Genomic DNA, 16,195 nt, shown 5'->3' with positions numbered 1-16,195 from the left:
GTTTGCCTTTCATCTGCAGACTGAAAGGTAGGGATATCCTATTTCCATCTCAGTAACCCAGAATCCTCAGCACATAGGGACCCAGCAGGTGATTACTGAACTTAGCTATAATTCTAAGTAGGCGTAGCATTTGTATATAGTATCTCTTGTGCCTCAGAGATAGTCATTATCTAGTTACTGGAAGACATTTGATGACGTCTCTCCCAGTGTCTTCATAGTTACGCTAGTTGTAAAGGTACTTATGTGGGTTAGTCACAGGGTGAATGCCCATTACATAAAAAGAATGCTTTTGAATAGCTGCACATTTGTAGTCTGGAGTAAAAGTTTTAATAGCAAATGGGGTTTTTCCCAGGTGAACAGTTCTGTGAATCACCTGGATGAAGAGACAGAAGGTGTGCTGGCCAGATTTTCAAGTGACACAAATCTAGGAAGCCTACTTAGCAAATATTTTAGAGAATTATCAGGATCCAAAGAGATCCTGACAAGGTGAGCAATTCAACAAAGATTGTTGTTGTTAGGTGCCATTGAGTCGCTTCTGACTCATAGTGACCCTATAGGATAGAGTAGAACTGCCGCATAGGGTTTCCAAGGAGCGGCTGGTGGATTTGAACTGTCAGCCTTTTGGTTAGCAGCCAAGCTTAACCACTACGCCACCAGGGCTCAAACAAAGTTTAGTAGGGAGAAAAAAATAAGCTGCATAAGTGCATAGTTTGGGAGTTTGAGTTTGGCAGTAGGAACTGTGGCAGACCTAGGGACACTTGTTGACTACACATTTAGTGTGAGAGTCAGCGTGATGCAGCTGCCAAGAAAGGTTTCATTAACAGAGACACAGCATCTCCACCTAGGGTGGTGAGAACTTCAGTCACTCTCTACCATGCTGGGTCATTTCTTACCTGGCCTATTCAGTCCTGGGCCTGGTGTGTTTAGAGGGAGAAGGTCAACCTGGAGGAACATGTCCAAAGAAGAGTGACCAGGAAGGGTAAACTTCTGAGTACGGGATAAGTGCAGAACTGGGGAGAAGAGGAGATACAAGCAAACGTGACAGCTGCTTTCAAGCATGGAAAATGTTCTCACAGAGAAGTAAGCTGAAACCAAACTCATTGCAGCTGAGGTGATTCTGGCTCATAATCACCCTATAGAACAGAGTGAAACTGCCTCATAGGGTTTATAAACTGTAAATCTTTACAGAAGCAGATTGCTACATCTTTCTCCCACAGAGCAACTGATGGGTTCGAACCACTGACCTTTCTGTTAACAGCCAAGCACTTAACCACTGTGTCACCAGGGCTCCTTCACAGAGACGTACTCAGAGTTGTTTTGGGTAGCCACAAGGAGTAGTACTTAGACCAGTGGTTGGCTGCTGTAAGGAGACAGATGTCATTCATCATGAAGAGCTTTCCAGCAGATGTCCAAAGGTAGAATGGGTTTACCTGGTAATAAAATGAGGTTCCTATCACATGAGTTTTACAAGCAGAAGTTAATCACTACTTGTTGGGTTGCTCTCACAGGGCTTTCAAACATCAATTGGATGAATAGGTAGAACAAACTCTGTGAGGCCTGCTAACCTGGACAGCCTGAGATCTTCATTTGTTTTTCCCATGGGTACACATTTTATTTTCATATTGGAAGTCAGTGAGAAAAAGATCCCCTTTACCAATAAATTTGTGATACTACATGCATTAGATTTTGTTTGTATGCTGACTTGAATTGCTTTTAACAATAATTGGTTTCTTTCAATAGATGGACGACCTCAGTGGGAGGTAGAAGGGAAAATAATCAGAGAAAAATGTCAAGGGGTGAGAAATTTCTTTCTTTCTAATATTTAAGAGGTTTAGTGAGAAAATTGAACAATGCTGCTTTGTGATATAGACGAGTCTTTTATCTATTGAGTAATAGAAAAGTAAGTTAGAATTTTTACAAGTTTAGAAGAGAGATACATACTGGCCTAATATTAAAATTTAGGAAACATGAGCACAGTTGGTGCCTTCCCTTTTTTGTGTATAGGGAAATTAGAAATGAAAGATTATTAGAAGGTTCTTATTGAAATTGTCATTAATTTACTTGTCTGAATTCAGTAAAATAAAAACAATTTAGTAAAGAACATATATAGTGGCGCAAGATGGGAGGAGGACAAACCCTTAGGGATTTGTATATTTAACTAACTCCTCAGCTGCTTTATGAAGCCTTCCAGGAATCCACACTGAAAGCTGTGGTCCCTCCATCCCAGTTGGAATGGAGACAGAATCTTCCCTGGGGTTGGGAATACCACTCCCTATATGTCCAAAGCCCTGGAAAAATTAGGTTGAGGACTGCATTTGTTTGAGACTAGAGGTTTTCACCCTGCTTGTGTAAAATTTTTTTTGATATGAATACAGGTTTTGTGTATTTGGAGCACTTTGAATATAAAATTTAAGATAAGAAATCTAAACCTTAATGCAACTTGGAAAATGTTAAACATGATAAAAACCAGAGTTGATTTCTAGTTAAGTAACATGTAATATTCATTCAAGTATCTCATACATACAACTGAAAACCAAGTTTTTACCAAATTGGGTGGGTATAAAAAGCAATTTCTTTTTTTAATGATTTACTTTAAAGGGCCTATCTTGTGTCAAGACTGAAGTATCCATATAATAAATCTCCAGATGATTTACATGACCAGTTGATATGCCTTGTAGTTAAGACTCATGAATTGTGCTGAGTTTAGCAGGTGCATTTCATTTTTAGTTCTGAGTGTAACACAATCTTCCTTTCCATTCTCCTTAGGCTCACATTGTCCTTGAAGTCCCTCCATATCATAACCCAACAGTTACAGCTGCAGTGCAGGTGCACTTTTATCTTTGCAATGGCAAGAGGAAAAAAAGCCAGTCTCAACGTTTTACTTACACACCAGGTACGAGGGTTGTTGTGAGGGTTTACTGTAGAGCTTTCTTTCATAATGAATAAAAAGTTGCTTGATGAATCCTGTATTAGAATGTTTAAGATAGGGTGCTTATAAGCAGTAAAAATAGCCAGCATATGTCTAACCTGTAAATTTTGTGTTGACTTTAGGTACTAGATGTGATATCAGTTGTTATTTTGTAGTCATTTATTCTAAGAAAATAAGAAAATTAAATATGGATTTGAAGTCTTTTTCTTCAGGAGCTACCAAAAATCACCAGCACTACAGAAGGGGCATGTGTTTATGAATATGCTTATTCTCCCAGGTCCTGAACTGCACTGCATGGAAGTAGCTTGCCTACTTTGTAATATCTTTATCTCAGCCATTCCCAATCAGATGAAAAATCTCTCATTAGATTTTCATTTGGCAAGGAGTGGCCATACCATAATGTGAGCTGTAGGGGATGTAAAGTTGATGCCAAAGTTCCTGATTTTATACCCTAACAAAGTAGGCTTCGATACCTCTTTTGTAGCAGTTCAAGTGATGTAATTTTCCAGTTCTTGATAGTGGCATGTAAATATTATATGCAGTAATTCATGCTGATGGTTATTTACTTAGAGAACAAATATTTATAGAGACCTTCTCTGTGGTAGTCACCAGGGTATATGATAATAAAAAATTATAGTGAACCTTACTCTCCAAAACTTTACTCTTGCAAAAAAAACTTTTAAATGGTGTATAGTAAATGAAAAGAACAAAGACTTGAGTTCTGGTTCTTATTAATGATCATTCATCATTCATGTCCTTTAATGCCTGTTTATACTCATTTATAGTCTCTAAAGGCTACTTATATTCTAAAACCTGAAAATTAATATTACTTGATAATTTAAGTACATTTCATTTTCAAATAGAATACAGAATTTTGAAAACTAAAGATTTCAGTTAGCCATTTCATTCATTCGTTTATTCAGTAAGTATTAAGTAGGTGAGCAGAATTCAACTTAGTCCCTACACTTACGGAATTTAAAATCTAGTGGGACAAATAGAAATTACTAAATTGAATAACAGTTTTGTAATTAAACCCAAAAAAACCCCAGTGTCGTCGAGTCAATTCTGACTCATAGCAACCCTATAGGACAGAGTAGAACTGCCCCATAGAGTTTCCAAGGAGTGCCTGGCGGATTCAAACCGCCGACCCTTTGGTTAGCAGCCCTAGCACTTAACCACGATGCCACCAGGGTTTCCAGTTTTGTAACTGGAAACTAAAAATGATGCGGGGTGGTATCTGACCTCCTCTAACTTCTCAAGGGGGAAGGAGAATCAAGATCAACAGCCCAAGGCTGATTCCTATAAGGCAGAGGTCATACATCCCTCTTCTCTCTGCCATCTTTACCAATTCTGACACTACCTGTCCCTCCCATAGCAGTGTCTACTTCTCTACTGGGTTTGATAATTCGATGAAGTGGCCACACAGAACTCTGAGACCATAACACACGATAATGGGGTTTCTTAGGGCAATAACAGGTTACAAATCAGCCTCAGGAACACCCAAGGATACAGTTCTTCCATCAGGACAGCCTATTCCCAGCCTTGCACCCAGGCAAGCCTTTTCCTCTCCATAGGTGTCTGCCTGAAGGCACTCAGCTATCTTGCCCCATGGGCTAGGAAGCCCACTGCACTGTCTCCTGCAGATCTCTCCTGCCAGTATCACCTTTCGTGGTGGTGGGTTCTTCTTTCCTGTCTCTGGGGTGGCTCATTTCAGGCCCAGCGGGATGACAACACTTGACCAATCCCCTTGGTGGGCCACAGTTACCCTGTCATACAGTCCCGCCTGATCACTTGTGTGGGAGTTACAAGACTGTGGCAAGAATGGCCACTTAAAAGTGATCCATCACACTGCAGAAACTGAGATACGGATTTTAAAGGAAAGGGACACAGTGCTGAGGGTACAAATAGGGTTGAGCAAAGGCTTCCATGAGGAAGCTGATAGAAAATAATGTTATTGTTAGGTGCCATCGAGTTGATTCTGACTCATAGCAACCGTGGGTACGACAGAATAAAACACTCCTGGTCCTGTGCCATCCTCACAGTTGTTTTTATGTTTGAGCTCATTGTTACACCCACTGTGGTTTTTAGTTGTAGCAGAAATAAAAAGTCTTACTGTATATTATGAATGAGGTACTTTAATGAATATTACATGGTATTTAACTAGAAATCAACTCTTGGTTTTTACCATGTTTAATGTTTCTCAAGTTGCGTTACGGTTTAGATTTCTTATCTTAAGTTTTATATTCAAAGTGTTCTAAATTAGGAATATACAAAATCTGTTTCCATATAAAAATAATTTTACACAAGCAGGGTGAAAACTGTTAGTTCCAAACAAATGCAGTCCTCAACCTAATTTCTCCAGGTCTTTGGAGAACAATGTGGGGAGTGGTATTCCCTACCTCAGAGAAGATTCTGTCTCCATTCCAACTGGGATGAAGGGACCACAGCTTTCAGTGTGGATTCCTGGAAGGCTAAATAAAGCAGCTAAGGAGTTAAGAGTAGTTAAATACACAAATCCATGAGGGTTTGTCCTCTTATCTTTTGCTGCCATGTATGTTCTTATGAGATAATTGCATATAAAGTGCTGGTATAGGGTCTGGCGCAGAATGAGTGCTTAATGCATGTTAACCACTATTGTCATTACCAAAAAAAATCTGTTACTAAGGGATACCCTTTTGTTGGAGCGGATGATGAAACTCTAAGGGTGTCTGTGTCGATATTGATAGACACAGTTGCTGCCACATCCTGTTGAGATTGGTGAAATTTGTGACTGATTGATACTTGTGCCCCACAGCGTCATCCCAGTGACTTGCACATAGTGAGCACATAATAAACATCTGTCAAGTGCATGTTTTCAGGAACGCATAAGTGATCTCAGGACCAAAATAAGTGTTTTTCTTTCTTCTGTGTTTTATAGGGATAATCACTTTAGTGGTATATTCTCTTGTGTTTGGAAATAAATATATTAACTGTAGTATTTCCCCCAGCTAGATTTTTTTCATCATTATGAGGATTGAATGAGAGGGTAGCATTGACTGTTTTTTCTAGTACTTTGTTTGATCCCCACTACTCGTAATATGGATCTGATGCTGGTTGAGGATCAAATGAGATATATGGGAAGACCATTGTAAACTAGAAGTTCTATAAATGTCAGATTTATGATTTCTAGTATATAATGCAACCTATAAAAGCAGGTGACTGGCAAAGTTCAGATCAGGGATTGCAAATTCAAGGCTGTATTAGACATAGGTTTTAAAAAAACATTTATTTTTGAATAGTTAATATATATACATGGCAAAAAAAAAAAATTCAAAAGGCACAAAAAGAGTATACAGTAAAAAGTAAATCTCCTTCCTGCTCCTGTCTCTTAGCCACCTAGTTCCCCTTCCCAGAAGCAAACCCAGCAGTTACCAGTTTCTTTTGCATCTTTCCAGAGATATCCATAGACATATAAGCAAAAAATGTGTATGTATGTCTGTGTATAATATTTCACATAAATTATGACATACACATTATTCTGCAACTTGCTTTTTGTCACTTAGCTACATATCTTAGAGATCCTTCCATATCAATTCAGAAAGCTCTATGCAGTGTTGTTGTTTTAAACTTGAATACATTTAGAGCCAGAACCACTTCCTGTTTTCTTATGCTTGCTGACTTTAAGTATTTTATATCTTTTATGTTCCCTAAGGGTATTTGAGTATGCAACCCCTGGCTTGAATGCACACTACAGTTGTGTAGTCTAGAGTGAAGGCTTGTCATAATTATTTTACGTATTGTGAAATAACATTTGCTTTAATCATTTGCCTTTTCAGTTTTGATGAAACAAGAACACAGAGAAGAGATTGACTTGTCTTCAGTTCCATCTTTGCCTGTTCCTCATCCTGCCCAGACCCAGAGGTCTTGCTCAGATCCAGGGCACCCACATGATAGTGTTCTGTCAGCACAGAGAAGCTTGGTTTGTCCTGTCCAACAAGCATATGTATCAATGGTAACCTCATCCCATCTGCCACAGTTACAATGTAGTGATGAGAGTGCTGGTAAAGAACAGCATATGATGCCTTCTGCAGTCGTGCACCAGGCTTTTCATGTCACACCTACGCCTCCTGTGGGCTCTTCCTATCAGCCTATGCAAACTAATGTGTACAATGGACCAACTTGTCTTCCTATTAATGCTGCCTCTAGTCAAGAGTTTGATTCAGTTTTGTTTCAGCAGGATGCAGCTGTTCCTAGTTTAATAAATCTTGGCTGTCAACCACTGTCATCCATACCATTTCATTCTTCAAATTCAGGCTCAACAGGCCATCTCTTAGCGCACACACCTCATTCTGTACAGACCCCACCTCATCTGCAGTCAATTGGATACCATTGTTCAAATGTAGGACAAAGATCTCTTTCTTCTCCAGTGGCTGACCAGGTCAAGAGGCAGTCTTCCCCTCAGTTACAACCTATTACATATGGTCCTTCACATTCAGGGTCTGCTACAACAGCTTCCCCAGCAGCCTCTCATCCCCTGGCCAGTTCATCACTTTCTGGGCCACCATCTCCTCAGCTACAGCCTATGCCTTACCAGTCTCCTAGCTCAGGAACTGCCTCATCACTGTCTCCAGCCTCCAGAATGCATTCTGGACAGCACCCAACTCAAGCACAAAGTACAGGCCAGGGAGGTCTCACCGCACCTTCAACCTTAATATGTCACAGTTTGTGTGATACAACCTCATTTTCACCTGATGGGGCAACTGTGAGCATTAAACCTGAACCTGAAGAGCAGGAGCCTAACTTTGCAACTATTGGTCTACAGGACATCACTTTAGATGATGGTAAGTTCATCTTTGTGTTCTTGAAGCAATGAAATCGAGAAATTTTCTTCTCTAAAGGTCATGAAAAAATTACCATGGAATTGTTCATTGGCATATGGTTGGGCTTTTAAATAAGTTATTGCTATTGGAAGTATATGTTAATACATGACTTTGAGGATAGATTTGAAAAGTCTGTGGTTTTAAGTCTGTTTTCCACTAATGTCTGTTGCTGATTAGGGCATCTTTTCTTCTAGAACATATGAGGTCACAGTGTCTAGAGAATGGAATTCAGGGATGTTAATTCAGTAAATATTGCTAAATGTTTTTCTTTTCAAGGCACAGCCCTAGATGCTGGGAATACTAGGAATGTATTAAGAGAGTTTCTGCCCTTTAGATTGACACAAGTAATGAGTCTCCTGTGCCCTGTGGCCCTTATAGCTTGCTGAGTCAGGTAGCAGTGGTGGTATAAGATGGGATTGGTTTGCTGCTGCTACTGCTACATCTGTTGGCTCAGCAGTGTTGTTGTTGTTAGGTGCCATCGAGTCAGTCCCAACCCATAGCGACCCTATGTACAACAGAATGAAACACTGCCAGGTCCTGAGCCATTCTTACAATCCTTGTTACGCTTGAGCTCATTGTTGCAGCTACTGCGTCAGTCCACCTCGTTGAAGGTCTTCCTCTTTTCCGCTGACCTTGTACTCTGCCAAGCATGATGTCCTTTTCTAGGGACTGATCCCTCCTGACAACATATCCAAAGTATGTAAGACGCAGTCTCACCATCCTTGCTTCTAAGGAGCATTCTGGTTGTACTTCTTCCAAGACAGATTTGTTTGTTCTTTTGGCAGTCCGTGGTATATTCGATATTCTTCGCCAACACCACAATTCAAAGGCATCAGTTCAATAAGAGGAAGTTATTTATGTAAATATAGTAAGTTGGTATATAGATCTCTGATTTTATTAAATCATTAAATTGGAGAACAAACTGAAATACCAGTCATCTCAGTAATTGAAAATTCACCAAGATAAGATATTCAGGTAACAATTTCAGAGTGTATTCTTGGCATTATCGTTGATACGGAAGTGAAATTTTATCTAAATAGGAATTCAGTGAAAACTACCTGTAACTATTGTCCAGAATGAAAATACTAAAAATTCTGAAACATGGATATAGAATTTTAGTACTCACTCTGATTCTGTATTAATCTAGAGTAGAAAAGTAATTATAGATCAACCACTTCCTTTCATAGATCTGGAGAGGCTGAGTTCACTACTTAGTTGCAAAGCTGGTATTAAATCCCAAATCCCAGGCAAAGGGGGGAAGAAAAGCACTCCTTCTCTTGGGACTTTGTGGTCAGAACTGTTATGCCACGCACCAGGTCTGCGTCATTCTAGCCAAGGTATAAAAGAAACACATTAGAATATCAGCAAAGAAATATGACCAATCTTATAGGAAAGATTGGTCAAGGCTTCCTTGAGGAGGTGACATTTGAGCCAGATTTTGGAAAACGGGTGTGTATCTTTAGTAAATGAAGATCAGAGGGCAAATCAAGCAACATAAGCAAAGGCATAGAATTATGTCTGGGAAAGCATGATTATCTGTGGCTTTCGAAGCCATATGGGAATGTGACAGGTTGTGTGTAAACGGAAGGTATATGTATAAACTGAAACAACACTGACAATTGGCATAGCATTTCCCTGTTATCTACTGTAATCCTCACTGATCCTCTCTGAGGTGGGCAGTGACTTAAAAGAAAGTTGGACTTTCGGAGGGTCACACATCTAGTAAGCAGCAGAGTTGAGACTGGAATCAAATCTTTTCAGTCCACTCTTTTTGTTGCAGCACTACAGCTGCCTTTCAGCAACAGCAGGCCATGGTGGTTAGAACTTTGTGCTAAAGGGGATCACTTAAGCTTTTTTTAATTCTTGGAGAATAGTGGACCATCATGCATGTGCAGAATTTCAGTGCAGAACTTGAGGGCTCTGGTATTAAGCATTTTGCCGTTCTCATTGTATGCATCTTGCGTGAAACTAGGAGGCAGAGAGCAGGTTACTACTTTTATACAAAACATTTGAAACATATGCTTTTGAAATGTTACCTGTTCATTCTTTAAGGTCTCTGTGTAGCACAAATGGTTTGCTCTGTGCTCCTAACCAAAAGGTTGGTGGTTCAAACCCACCATCGGCACCACAGAAGAAAGGCTGGGCAGTCTGCTTCCATAAAGATTACAGCCAAGAAAACCCTATGGAGCTCAGTTCCACTCAGTAACACTTGGGGCCACCTTGAGTGGGAGTCGACTCTACAACAATGGGTTTTTGGTTTTTTCGTTCTTTCAGTAATTTTAGACTCACTCTTCATAGGGCTTTTCTGGAATTTTATATTCAGAATTTATAATCAAAATTTTAATCCCTGAAACAAAGTGTGAGACCTTGGGTGATAACCTACCACCCATTGCGATGGAACTGACAGACATGAGGTTTATTGAACAGGTCTCCAAGGGTTTTACAGCTCATTCTCTTTCCAAATGAAGATATTTTTTCTTCTAAAAAGACCCAAAAGGCAGAACCTACTCTTCCTTATTTATCATAGATTGAGTGATTTTTTTGGCAGCAAATTGGAACTTATAAAAGTTTTGTGAAAATTTATTTCACCTTTTAAATATGTGAAGACGTAAAGACAATCTAGGGAGATCAGGCCTATGAAGGCAGGTAGAAAAGTATTTTCATTTTTGCTCCATTCATTGTGCAGGGCACACAATCAAGAAAAGTTCCCAGATTGTAGCCCCACAGAAGACAATAACAGACTATTGAATTCCCTCATTGCTGCCTGTCAGGGAACTTGATAGAACTAGCAGTAATTAAAGAAAGAAGAAGAAACTAAAGCACACTCCTGAGTACCACAGATTATTGGCTGCATTATTTTTACAGATTGCATTTTTGATACTCTACATGAATGAGCTTTAAAATGAATTTTGATGTTTGGCAACTAACTCATTTTAGTATTTGGATTTGCCTTTGAAGGTAAAATTTCTAGGTGTTCAGAAAATCCTAAAATTCTGCAGAGTTCTAATATAAAGTCATTGTTAAAAAAACTCATAAATCTTGAACTCTTCCATTTGAATGTCCCCTTTCTGGAAAGCAAGTCATAAAATATGCCAGACAGATTAGGAGCACTTAGAATAAACCTTGCAGTTAGATTTTAAGTTTTCTATATATTGTTATGGAAACCCTGGTGGCATAGTGGTTAAGTGCTACAGCTGCTAACCAAGAGGTCGGCTGTTCTAATCCACCTGGCGCTCTCTGGAAACTCTATGGGGCAGTTCTACTCTGTCCTATAGGATCACTACGAGTCGGAATCGACTCGACAGCAGTGGACTTTTTAATATATTGTTGAGTATGAAGTATTTTCCACTCTGCAACCAGGGAACACAAGTAATTTTTTAAAATTTGTGCTGTACTAGTTAAATATGCCCATCATCTAATCCAAATATTTTTGTTAATCCTATTTCTGTTTTGTATTTGCTTCTTTAACCACATTAAAGATGAAAAAAAATACATCTTTTATTTTTGAAGTTTTTAAGTAAGATAGAGTCTTTCAGGACTCATTCGAGTATTAGTTGACTGTTGCTTTTTTGTTTAGTTTGTTTAGTTGTACTTTAGATGAAGGTTTACAGAGCAAACTAGCTTCTCATTAACAATACGCAATTTCTTTGTGGCATTGATCGCCAACCCCATGACATGTCAACACTTTTTTTTTTAATTTTTATTGTGCTTTAAGTGAAAGTTTACAAATCAAGTCAGTCTCTCATACAAAAATTTACATACACCTTGCTATTTTTTTTTTTTAATGTACTCCTAGTTGCTCTCTCCCTAATGAAACAGCACACTCCTTCCCTGCACTATTTTCATGTCCATTTGTCCAGCTTCTGACCCTGTCTGCCCTCTCGTCCTCCCTCCAAACAGGACCTGCCCACATAGTCGTATGTGTCTACTTGATCCAAGAAGCTCACTGCTCACCAGTATCATTTTCTGTCCCGTAGTCCGGTCCAATCCCTGTCTGAAGAGTTGGCTTTGGAAATGGTTCCTGTCTTAGGCTAACAGAAGATCTGGGGACCATGACCTCTGGGGTCCTTCTAGTCTCAGTCAGATCATTAAGTCTGGTCTTTTTACGAGAATTTGAGGCCTACATCCCGCTGCTCTCCTGCTCCCTCAGGGGTTCTCTTTTGTGTTCTCCATCAGGGCAGTGATCAGTGGTAGCCAGGCACCATCTAGTTCTTCCGGTTGTAGCTGGGCACAGTCTAGTTCTTCTGGTCTCAGGCTGATGTAGTCTCTGGTTTATATGGCCCTTTCTGTCTCTTGGGCTCATAGTTACTTTGTGTCTTTGGTGTTCTTCATTTTCGTTGCTCCAGGTGGGTTGAGACCAATTGATGCATCTTAGATGCCCACTTGGTAGCGTTTAAGACCCAGACAGCACTCTCCAAAGTGGGATGCAGAATGTTTTCTTAATAGATTTTATTATGCCAGTTGACTTAGGTGTCCCCTGAAACCGTGGTCCCCTAACCCCTGCCCCTGCTACGCTGGCCTTCAAAGCGTTCAGTTTATTCAGGAAACTTCTTTGCTTTTGGTTTAGTCCAGTTGTGCTGACCTCTACTGTATTGTGTGTTATCTTTCCCTTCACCTAAAATAGTTCTTATCTACTATCTAATTAGTGAAAACCGCTCTTCCTCTCTCCTTCCCTCCCCATTCTCATAACCATCAAAGAATATTTTCTTCTCTGTTTAAACCGTTTTTTGAGTTCTTATAATAGTGGTCTCATAAAATACCTGTCCTTTTAAACTTACTAATTTCACTCAGCATAATGCCTTCCAGGTTCCTCCATGTTACGAAATGTTTCACAAATTCATCGTTGTTTGTTATTGATGTGTAGTATTCCATTGTGTGAATACACCATAATTTATCCATTCATCTGTTGTTGGGCACCTTGGTTGCTTCCATCTTTTTGCTATTGTAAACAGTGCTGCAGTGAACATGGGTGTGCATGTATCTGTTCATGTAAAGGCTCTTATTTCTCTAGGGTGTAGTCTAAGGAGTGGGATTGCACCAAATCAATTTCTGAAGTGGTTGTACCATTTTACATTCCCACCAGCAGTATGTAAGTGTTCCAGTCCCTCCACAACCTCTTCGACCGTTGCTTTTTGAAGTATGGACGTTAACACTTTAATTTTTTATGATAAATGCAGTGACATTTAATAGAGAAGATATTAGTGCAGTTCAGCTCAGAAATTCAAGAGTTTTTGAGCTGGAAATATTCTGATACAGCTCCCTCATTTTATGGATAAAGAATCTGGGTTTTATAGAGCCTTGGTATTCAACCAGAATCACTCACTGAGTTAATGGTATAGACTAAAACCCAAGTCTCCTGACTCCTAATTCAGTACACGAGTTTTTCAATATCTCCAATTATGTTTCTAATCAGTTTGTGGGTTGAGACTTTAGAGTCGGTGTAAACAAGTAGAATAGATGAAAGAAAATGCCATTTTCTCCATAGAGCCTTGGTTTCTAAGAGGGGCCAGGAGAATTTTAAGATTATGGATTCTCAATATTAGATGACACTGTCAAGGCTCTCTGCTCCAGCCTCCTCTTCTCATGCTGGAATTCACGCTTTGTTGTGTCTACCTTCCCCTTTATCTTCTTGGGAACATCTCAGGGCCTTTTGAATTCCAGTTGCCCTTCTTGTTTCACGTGGGCTCTGATGCCTCCGGAATCAAGCAGAAGAAATCTAATCTTTCTATGAAACCAAACCCAAACCCATTTCTGTTGAGTCAATTCTGACTCATAGCGACCTAGCCCTTCAAATGTGTGAAATATTGAACTCTTTTCCAGTCTTAAAAACTCTCTAGAAACTTCGCTCTTTCCTCCTCATTATGGTAGCTCCCCCACTGCCTGAACGTCAGTGTTTTAAGTTCCTCTTTCATAGTGCAGTATCCAGAAATGAACACACCTCAGCCAAGCTCCGAGTGGGTTGGAACTGTCACCTTCCTTGATCAGAATTTATTTTATCAATATGTACTGAGGTCAGGAGACGTACTTATTTTTTGGCTCCTCTATCGTGGTGTTGATTTAGTGAATCATAAGTAGTGCTAAGTCACATCATCCCACTTGCGTTTTTGCTTTTTTTTGGGGGGGAATCACAGACTAAACTTTACAGTTATCTTTGTTCAGTTTCATTGAGGTGATTTTGGGCCCTCATATCAACCTTCCAAGCTCAGAAAGATCCCATAACATTTCTCTGCCTCGTAGTAGTATGACTCTCTCCTCAGAGATATCCCTTGTAGTAGTAACAGCAGAAATGCCCATTTTTACCCAACTAAGTGTTCTTTTTTTTCTTCAAGTGTTCTCTTTTGAGGAGTCATTTTACAAGGCTATGCTATATACTTGTTCAACCAATTACTGCATTCTTCAAAACCATTTGCTGCTTGCCTTCATTTTTACTTTGTTACCTCCATCCCTGTGCTGTTGCCTTTGCCTGAGGTGTGTTCCACATCTATCAAATTATCCGTGACTTTTTACTCATGTTACAATTTGTGTGCCTAGAGCTGTGATTTTTCCTAGACATGTACATTATGGTATGTATGTCTTTTTTTTTTTTTTGGTCATATGATATACAGGTAGTCTCCAGGTTACAAACGTCCAACTTTGGGACAACTCATACTTGCCCTTTAATGTTATATAAATTTGCACTCACTTTGGAATGATTGAACTACTCGCAACAAATTCTTTATCACGATCGCCTTCACTTGCTGTACATACAACTTTTAAATCATTGAAAAGGCTTCACTTTTCTTGCACTAACCAAATCCATTGCTGTCGAGTTGATTCTGACTCATAGCTTGCACTAAAAAAAGGTTAAATAATCGTATGCACCTGTTCCAACTTACCTACAAATTAGACTTAACAGGAATGGATCTCTTTCGTAACCTGGGGGCTGCATGTACATTAAAACAGTGGATTTATGACAGCAGTATAAAAATAGTCACAGTTTGTGTTTTAAACATTTTAATTAAGATTATGATACTGTGAAATTAGATGTGTCCTAGACGTTTAAATGCAGCCCATTTAATTTGTGATTAAGCGACCAGATCCTGTTACAACCTGCCATTAGAGTTCCTCCGTTCCCACGTGTCCTCCTTTGCTCACAAACTAACAGAGTTGCAGCCGCAGCTCTTCAGCAGAGAAGAGGATGCATGTTAAATATAGCCTGACCTCCTGCTGTGGCGAAAACTGACACTGCCACTTGCAGGCTCTGTGTAGTAACAGGCTGATCTTGAATGTAGGGCACTTGCTAATTCGGCAGTAAACAGGGGCTCTAGACAAGACCTCAGCTGCTGCAGATCTGCATGTAGATGACGGAAGAACCTGCTTTCAATCAGTTGTTTTTTTGAAAGCAAGGAAATGATAAACACAAGGTTCAGGTGGTTACTTTGGATTGTTAGAGGCGGGGGTTAGGAGACAGGTATGGAGGAAGAGCAGAGAGGTAAATGTCAGTGTTGTAGTCTACTTGTCAGGTAGTGGTTTCATTGGTGTTTGTTATAATTAAATAAATAAACAAAAGAAAGTCATACATTGCCGGTGATTAGAGTGTGTCTTGAATGAGATACTATAATTACTAATCCACTAATGGGCATTGGGGTAGAGGGAGGTAGATAAGTGCTGAACTTTCTCATTTAACACTCATTACATGAAACTTTTTTTTTTACATGAAACTATTACTCTTTTGAGAAGCATACATGAACCAACCAGCCTCAAACATATTTATAATTAATAATTCCAGAGGCAGAAGTTCCCATATAATGTCATATAGGCTTTGGAGAAGGAGCCCTGGTTGCACAGTAGTTAAGCACTTGGCTGTAATCAAAAGGTTGGTCGATCAAACCCACTAGCTGCTCCACAGGAGAAAGAGGTGGCAGACTGCTTCAACAAAGATTACAGCCTTGGAAACCCTATGGGGCAGAACTACCATATTTTTACACAAATAATGTTCATGTTCTGTTTGTTTGCCAGCCACGCCCCCACCCCCACCCCCGTATTTTTGTAAGCATGCTATGCTTTTTTTTTTTTTTAACGGCAACATGTTAAAAAAAAAATTGGCATAGAGCGCTTAGAAAATACCTTGCAGGAGGGTGCAGTTCACAAAAAAAACAATGTAAAAGTAGGGACTCTGTCCTATGGATAGCTATGAGTCAGATTCGACTCCATGGCAGTGGGTTTGGTCAGTGGGTTTGGTCAGTGGGTTTTAGGCTTTGGAGAGCGGTTCCTGTGGAATGGACTATAATGGGGATTCAGGACCTCCAACATGACCATCCTTGAACGTACTATAAGAAAAATGGATTTTCAGACCCAATGAAGCAAGAACAAACATTTGAGAAGATAGAGACCCACCATCTCCACAGACACACAGTAACTGTACCCC

At 39.7% G+C, this 16,195-nt stretch overlaps 1 protein-coding gene across 3 annotated transcripts in view; it reads left to right on the top strand.

Annotated features, from left to right (window-relative positions):
- NFATC3 (nuclear factor of activated T cells 3) overlaps positions 1–16,195 on the top strand; it is a 100,686-nt gene that overhangs the window by 64,590 nt on the left and 19,901 nt on the right. For all 3 annotated transcript variants that reach the window (XM_010596761.3, XM_010596760.3, XM_003417035.4), the window contains exons 7-9: positions 1,741–1,796; positions 2,767–2,893; positions 6,745–7,749. In XM_010596761.3, coding sequence (XP_010595063.1) covers positions 1,741–1,796; positions 2,767–2,893; positions 6,745–7,749 — 1,188 coding nt within the window. The remainder of the gene's footprint in view (positions 1–1,740; positions 1,797–2,766; positions 2,894–6,744; positions 7,750–16,195) is intronic.

Source organism: Loxodonta africana, chromosome 21, assembly GCF_030014295.1.
Source record: "Loxodonta africana isolate mLoxAfr1 chromosome 21, mLoxAfr1.hap2, whole genome shotgun sequence".
NCBI classification, from domain to species: Eukaryota; Metazoa; Chordata; class Mammalia; order Proboscidea; family Elephantidae; genus Loxodonta; species Loxodonta africana.
The sequence above is the reverse complement of the archived record's forward strand: the minus strand, read 5'-3'. Positions and strand labels throughout refer to the sequence as shown.